Raw genomic sequence first — 7,701 nt, 5'->3', positions numbered from 1 at the left:
CTTCGGATGGCTTTGCGTCCGGAGCCACGAGAGACGGCGAATGGTGGGGACGAGCCATGCAATGCATTTGCGATCGATGGGAGACACATCACCTCGGACGCTAGAAAATGGAACGCGGTCCCTTTCAGGCGTGTTCGATTTTAAAATGGCAAACAGATCGAGCACTCGCTCTTTCGGATGACAAACTTTCTTACCTCTCGTCATGTCTTCTTGTGACCTGAATCTTCTGTTAACCGATGCAAATGATTTGGGCCTGGTGTAAAACGATCATTCATGGTTACCAAGAATTCCTTCCCCTTACAGTGGTTGCTGTCAAGCTCCAATACTCATCACCAGCTATGCTTTCCTTTTAGGTTTAAATCATCTACTCATGGAGGCTTTGAAAAAACAAACCCTGCAATTTTTTGGCCCACCTGAGAACCTGAAATCAAACCTGCACTCGAGGGCCTCGCCATGGAGTTGTTGCTAGCCCAGCAAAATCATTACCATCCATCAGCTCTGTCCCTTCGACAAGACAATAAGATGGGCATGATTAGAGCATCTCGTGTGATCGCCCTGTGCTGCATCCGGATTCATTCAGCACCTTCCTTGGTCCTGCAACTCGCAGTAATTAACAATAATTGTACATGAAGTCGAGGCTTAACCCAACTCGCGGACGCTACTGAGAATTTGTTGAAGTAATTCCATTAGTGGAATTGTAGGAGATGCTTTTAATGCCATAGATTCCATTAGGTGTTAGTGACGACCCGTGCGGACGTGTGTTTAGCCCCGCATCGGTTATTCATTTCGTAGATCTTGGATAATTATACGGGATCAAGAAACCTAAATAATAGCTAGCCATTTTGAGTGAGATCCTGAGTTGTTACAAATAGTATCATAGCAAACCCGACCCATAATCTATATGGACTAGAGGACACTGCAGTACGGATCCTTTGGGGTCGACTACGGGCCGATCGTGGTAGTTATGATTAAATTTGAAAGAGTTTGAATCCTTAAGGACTTAAACGGAAGAGTATGTGAGGACCTATACAGGCATGTTTAGTCCCATATCGGTTATTGAGTACTTATATAAGATCAAGAAATCTAAATAATACTTTCGGACTAGCCATTTTGAATGAGATCCTAGATTGTTACATGGGCTTCAAAAACTCCTTTAGTATTCGACATAGCCTTGTTAGAGGAGATTATGATGCATTGAAAGCTTAAAAGAGGGAAAAAAGATTAAAATGTATGTCGAGCGAGAATTATTATAAAAAAAAAAAAGCTTTCACCACAGCCTCGAGGATTAGATTTCGAAAATATACGAAGAAGATGGATTTGTGCTGATGCACTTGAAAGATCATGCAAGAGGTTTGCATGTTTTCTATAGCATGCATAATTATGATGGGATAAGCAGTGTGATATCATAAGCTATCATCTAACCAATGCCAATTCCCACTACTGAGAAAACAGAGATTCCACAGAGTATAGCAGACGCCAGCAAGAGAACAGATGCCACAGCCAAAGTGATCTCAAAACGACATACGGTCAGCGACCCTTTCTGTATCAGTGCAAACTTGAAATGAATCAACTTCCCCCAAATTTCCAAGGGGGCATAATTCTCACCCAAGAACACTACAAAGAAGACAGCTCTTCAACATGGAGAATATTCTCAATGATGGCTCTTGAGAGAAGCGACAAGGTTACGAAAGCGGAGGCCCCCCAATGAAAGAAGGCGATGGCTGATATGACGTCCCTAGAACACATTTAACAATAATTACAACAATGCAGTGACAAAAAGCAGAAGATACCTCAGTAAAAGATGGAGAAGAGCATGCCACAAATTATTGATGAAATCAAATAGCAATTAAACATTGAGGCTTATGTAGGATTGTCCCTTGCCATCAGCTACCTGGTTAGAGTAATGCATGAGCAAACGATTCGACTTCGCTCCCACTTGGTAATATTCTTAATGTCTTCGATGATCCTTGCAAACTATCTCGCTTTTGCACATTGTCGACATGATTTCACAGCAGGACCTTTGTGCTTTTAGAGACGCTTTTGTGCGACTGGCTTGGCAAAAATATGCCTGCAGAACGGGCAAAACCGGCCGAATAGGTGCACAAAGCTGACAAAAATTGGTGGGCCTCATCATCAAGGTAGTGGCTTGCAATGCTGTTCATCTAGGTGGGAGAAAATTGACAGAAACACCAAAAGAATCTGAACAAGTTGTGCAAGAAAAAAATTGACGAGGAATCATGGCATACCCGACCGCATGCGTAGTCTGGAAACTGAAGACTAGGAGAAGCAGTAATATCAACCTGAGAAGCAGTATATCAACCTTCTAATGATCTGCTGCATTTCTACCGCAGCCAAATTCCTGCATCCAAATGGAGTTTAATGCGGTCCAGCGACCATTTCAAGGTTGTGCCAGAAACCACTTGTAACTCTGAATCAACAGAATCTACTGTATGATTTAGTTCCATCATATGTTGAATTTCTTATCACTGGCTTTTGCATACTAGGATAGCAGCTCCAGGAAACAAATATTAGAGTTAGATGATTATAGTCCACATAGAGAATGTCCAGCTAAGAGAGAATTAGAGCACTACAAAATATGGAAGAGAAACCAGTTGTTCAGGAAGGATTTAAATCACACTTTTTTTTTCTGATCGAGAAAATTTGCACGTAATGTGGTTTCATTCTTAATTGCCTCGTCATATGGGAACACCAGAATTTAACAGCAGAGAATTTGAGAAGAAGGAAGATTCAAGGCCCACAATGCTGTCCTCTTTTGCTGTTCGGAAAACGAAACCACAGATCATCTGTTCATATCATGCACATACACCGCAACAATTTGGCAAAGGATAACACAGAAGCTTCACATCCCCCAACCCCCCAGTCTCCATAAAAAACATGTGGAATGATTGGCAAAGCAAGCTTCCCATCAAGGTTAACAAGCAAACTTGGGATAGCTTAGCCTCAACCGTCTGCTGGACCCTATGGAAAGAGAGAAACAGGAGACTGTTTCGCTTCAAAGCTCTCCCTGGGAATATTATCTACCAACATGCAGTCTTCCTCCTGGACAACTGGAATTCATGCTACAAGGGGAAAGCCAAACAAGGATTGGTAGAAATAATCTCACAGCTAAAAACAGAAGGCTAACAAAGTGGGTAACAGTTTCTTAAACAGAAGAAGGCTTTGTTTCAGAAAGAGAAGTTTTACAGCTCTTCTGACTAAGTATTCCATCTTAAAAGCCGTCAGCTATCGGGTTGGTTCGGGGCTACTGAAAGCCCCAGCCAAGCCAAACCATCTTGTAAATAATCCATGTAATATACTGTACATTATTTAATAATTTTCAGGTGGTCAAGCCTCCAGTTTTTGAGGTGGCCAAACCTCCCATTTCTATTATTAAAAGAAAAACATTTTTTTTTGGAGGGAGGAAACATGAAATCTTCATTCATTGAAAACTAATTTGAAGAGCAAGGGTCAGATTTAAGGCCCTCTCCCATGTTTCCTCCAAAAAAAAGAAAAGAAAAAAAAACTGAGTCCAAGAGACCGAGAGAGCATGACCAAAGTAACTCCTGCAGCTCGCCAGTTCCATCAGTGGTACCTTTGCAGACAGACAAACTGACAGAAAGAAAATTGCTAAGCAAATGGTAAAGATTATTGATTAAAACAAAAGAAGGATTAGAAAGGACAGTACTAAATCCGAGAACTCTAAAAAGAGAACATAGAGGCAATCCCTAGCAAGAGAATTCTCCCACAACACCTGGCAGAAGCAGATTTAATATGGTTATCATAGTAAAATTTTCATTGATCATATCGAGCAGGTGTTGTGGCTCAATGACTTTGCTAGAGCAGGATATGGCGCTAACAAGAGCCCCCACCTAGCAGCAATGAAAATAAAGATAGCCTTTAAGACTGTGACAGCAGTAGTGATTCCCTAATCTCCAACACTGCAACAGTATATATCAGTATCACCATGATATTTTTGCAACAATGTAGAGTTGAAAACATTATATGAATACAGACTTCACTAATGCTGATTAATTATAAGCTTCTCATTATCTTTCATATGGCATTTCACCATGCCTGTAAAACCGCCCTTCACCCTTGCCAAGTCCACCACATTATTCTTCATGTCCATGCCTCCTAGTCAGCTTGTCAAGAATGGTCATGCCTAGTATGGCAGAACATTGTGCATGACTCTTAGCATATCGTTTCAAGTTAGCTTTGTTTTATACCAGAACTGGCATTTGACATTTAAGCAAACACCTCTGAAAAAATTGTGACCCTTCTTTCAAACCAAGTTGTATCCAGGGATGATCATCATTCCAAATCATGAATCATATAGCAACTAGCAATAGGAATTGACCCCAAAATTACTTTTTACCATTACCACAAAGAGGATTATAAGACCAGGATGCATGGCATCAACAACTGATGCATTTCTGATGCCTTTGAACAGGCGAACACAGTTTATTTGATGAAATATAAAGTACATACCGCCATCATTATTGAACACTCAGAATCCGGTCCGATACAACATTTCCTATTTAAGGTTGATAGAAGTATGTCTTCTAACATTTTTATATTTTCCATTACGATGTAGGATATTAGCTATCAATTATGCTGCATAATTAGTTTAAGAACGTTCTGAAGCATCAGCACTTATAGTAACGAAGAATTATCTTTCAGATTGTTGTCCTCTGAAGAGAAGTTTACATTCTTTCTGCCAAATGGAATCAAGATTCACCAACAATCTTCATTCTCTGAACATGTGGGCTGGATATAGATATATACTGACAATTTTTTAAGGTAATAAATTCACAGTTTACACCCTCAATTTTTTATTTTCAGGCTTTGCCGTATCCACCACTTCACACTAGTATGAGAATTTGAGCTCCCTATGTCTACCTGTGCGTTAATTGCTAATAAAAGTGGAAAATGTTAAGTGAAATACTATTTTCTGAACAGTTGTTTGCAGGCATGCATATTCTACCGATCCACTTTTTTTGCATGCCAATCATGTCATCCACAAGATGTCACCATCCAGTGTACAGTAGACAGAAGAGGAACAGGAGCACCATACATGACTAGAAAGATATGAGAATCAAGAGATCTCACAAGGAGGTGCAATCATGAGAAAATAGTAGAAAATGATTGGTGGAATTGAAAGCTGCTGTTTAAAAGAATCAAAACGCACCGCAAGATCGCTATATTATTTGAAAAGTTCTTGTTTCAAATTCAAATCCCAAAGGCTGATGAAACGAATCCATGCTATGACACCAAGGTTAATTTCTTGGAGCAGAAATGCTATCCTGTTAGACGTATGCAATTTTACAGCATAATGAACATTGATGATATCATCATACATTAAGAAATATACTTCATAATATAACAAGTATTGATAAGGAATTACTGATGGTCAGGACTTTGAGCTTGAACGATATAAGCACTTGCACTCACCTCACTTGATTCCTCAAAAGTGGGAGTACTGAACTGGCTGACTATCCAGGAATAGCGGAAAGAACTCAAGAAGAACACTAGCATGATTTGTTTGTTGCACCTTGAAACTAATAAAACTACTATGAAGATAATATGGTTCCAGTCTCAGCTAGCCTCGGAGCTTCAGACTTTCAGCCCAATCTTATTACAAAAATTCCTCAATCAACCCATCAAATATACTACCCACTCTTTACTGCATATACTCTTCTTCTAATATCTCTTATCAGCCTATTTGCACTTTCCACGGCACTCTCCGTCGAACTCCTCAGCTTACTTAATTCCTTGGAATCTTTACATGTCTTCAATGTATCAGACATCAGCTGGGCCTTTTTCATTATAGACTTCCTCAAGTCCAAAGCCTCACCCCGCTCCTTTTCCCTGTAAGTTCCTGGAAGCTTAGTAGAATGCCGGAGAGAATCCATCAGCCTTGATATTTTTCTCTCCATTTCAAGCATCCCCAACCTCTTCAGTTCTTTGGCAAGAATCTGATATGTTATGTATTGCGGCACAACCCCCCTCTTAATCATGCTCTCAAATTCATCACAAGCTTCCTCATATTTGCGCATCCGACAGAGCATATGCACCAGCATAGTGCTAGTCGCCAAGTCTGAATCAAAACCATTCCTGTTCATCTCTCCGATCAGCTGAACAGCTAAATCTAACTTCTCCTTCTCGCACAGCATTTTAATCAAAAGCTGGTATGTGAGCCGATCTAGGACATACCCGGATTGAATCATCTTATTGTAAAGATTCATACCCTCCTCAATCTTTCCAACTTTGGCGAAAAAACTGAAGAAATAATTGTATGTGGTCGGGGTTGGAAGAACTCCCCTGCCGATCATCGTCTTGAGAATCTTGCTAGCACCAACAAGATCGCCATTCTTGCAGAAACCCTTCACCAGTGAATTATAAGTGGATATGTTGGGAGAAACACCATAAAGGGGAAATCTTTCGAGCATAGCGAGGGCGTCCTTGAACCTACCGGCCTCGGAGAGGGCGTCTACAATCGGATTGCAGGTGAGGGCATTCGGATCGATCTTGGCAGCCCTCATTTCTTCCAGCAAGGCGTTAGCTTGATCTGGCCGACGCATCCGACAAAGCCCCTCGATGAGGGTCCCATAGGTGACGACGGTGGGGCGTACGCCCTCCCGCCGCATCTCGTCCCACACCTTCTCGGCCTTCCGGAGCCGCCGAGTCCGGAACCACCCATGGAGCAGAATGTTGTAGACCCGGACGGAGGGAGCCCACCCGGGCGGCTCCGCCTCCCTCCTCCGCCCGAGGAGCTCCGACGCTGCCCTCGTGTGGCCCTCCTTGCAGAGGGCGTCGATGAGGAGCTCAAAGGCGTCGCTTTTATCCCCCTCCGAGGCCGACACCGCTTCCGGTTGGCGGCGAAGGTAGTCGAATGTGCGGATGGCGGCGGTAGGCATGCCGGCACGGGCGTAGCGGCGGAAGAGAGCGGTGAAGGCGGGGAGGGGAGCGGGGGCGGCGTCGAGGAGGAGGGACCAGGCGGAGTCGAAGGCGCGAGAGCGGGCGAGGAGGTCGACGAGAGCGACAAGGTGGGGGCGGGCCCAGCGGGAGAGGGCGAGGAGGGAGGTGGGAGAGAGGTCGGAGAGAGGGAGGGACTGGAGCAGGGGAGGGCTGGGGACGACGCTAGAGCGGAGGAGGGCCGAGTCAAGGGCGTCGGGGGCGGTGGCGAGGAGGATGTGGGAGATGGTGGCGGAGTCTTCGGAGGCGGCGCTGGAGTCGGTAGCCGGCGCTGGGGATGGCTGTGGTGCCTCACCGGAGTCGGTTAGGACGGGTGGGCTGGGCGGCGGCGGCGAGGGCCACCGCATGAGGGGGTTTCCGGGGACGGAGAGCCATGAGTCGGCGGAGGAGTGCAGGAGATTGGAGGAGATTCTTCCAATCGTGGCGACGGAGGTGATGAAGGCTCGGTTTGGTAACATCTCGGCCTCAGTCATGATTCGAGACTTCCGAGTTATACAGGGAGTTGAATATAATATTTACATTCCAAATAGGGTGGGCGTAACATAGTTCCGGCAAGTGGCCTGCAGGTACTAGTTCAAACTTCAAATTACCACACGAGAGAGGTTAGAGCTCCATGAACACTTTAATGTAAGATTTACATCTCATAGAATTCTATAAGAACTTGACAGCATGCGAAGGGCAGTTGTGTTGAAATTCCATTTCCTCAGCAAAGAAAGCTGCTAGCAG

At 43.9% G+C, this 7,701-nt stretch overlaps 1 protein-coding gene across 1 annotated transcript; it reads right to left on the bottom strand.

Moving 5' to 3' along the window:
• Nucleotides 1-5,182: 5,182 nt before the first annotated feature.
• Nucleotides 5,183-7,591, bottom strand: LOC103722717 (pentatricopeptide repeat-containing protein At5g11310, mitochondrial). The gene has a single exon (XM_008813376.4). The coding sequence runs from the start codon at nt 7,446-7,448 to the stop codon at nt 5,670-5,672; it is 1,779 nt and encodes a 592-aa protein (XP_008811598.2). The 5' UTR covers nt 7,449-7,591; the 3' UTR covers nt 5,183-5,669.
• Nucleotides 7,592-7,701: the final 110 nt, after the last annotated feature.

Source organism: Phoenix dactylifera, unplaced genomic scaffold (assembly GCF_009389715.1).
Source record: "Phoenix dactylifera cultivar Barhee BC4 unplaced genomic scaffold, palm_55x_up_171113_PBpolish2nd_filt_p 000480F, whole genome shotgun sequence".
Lineage (NCBI taxonomy): Eukaryota > Viridiplantae > Streptophyta > Magnoliopsida > Arecales > Arecaceae > Phoenix > Phoenix dactylifera.
Note: the sequence above shows the minus strand (reverse complement) of the source record. Positions and strands in the feature narration are given on the sequence as shown.

Excerpts from the sequence above, each read along its gene's own strand:
- LOC103722717 (XM_008813376.4), bottom strand. The coding sequence starts at position 7,448 with ATGACTGAGGCCGAGATGTTACCAAACCGAGCCTTCATCACCTCCGTC.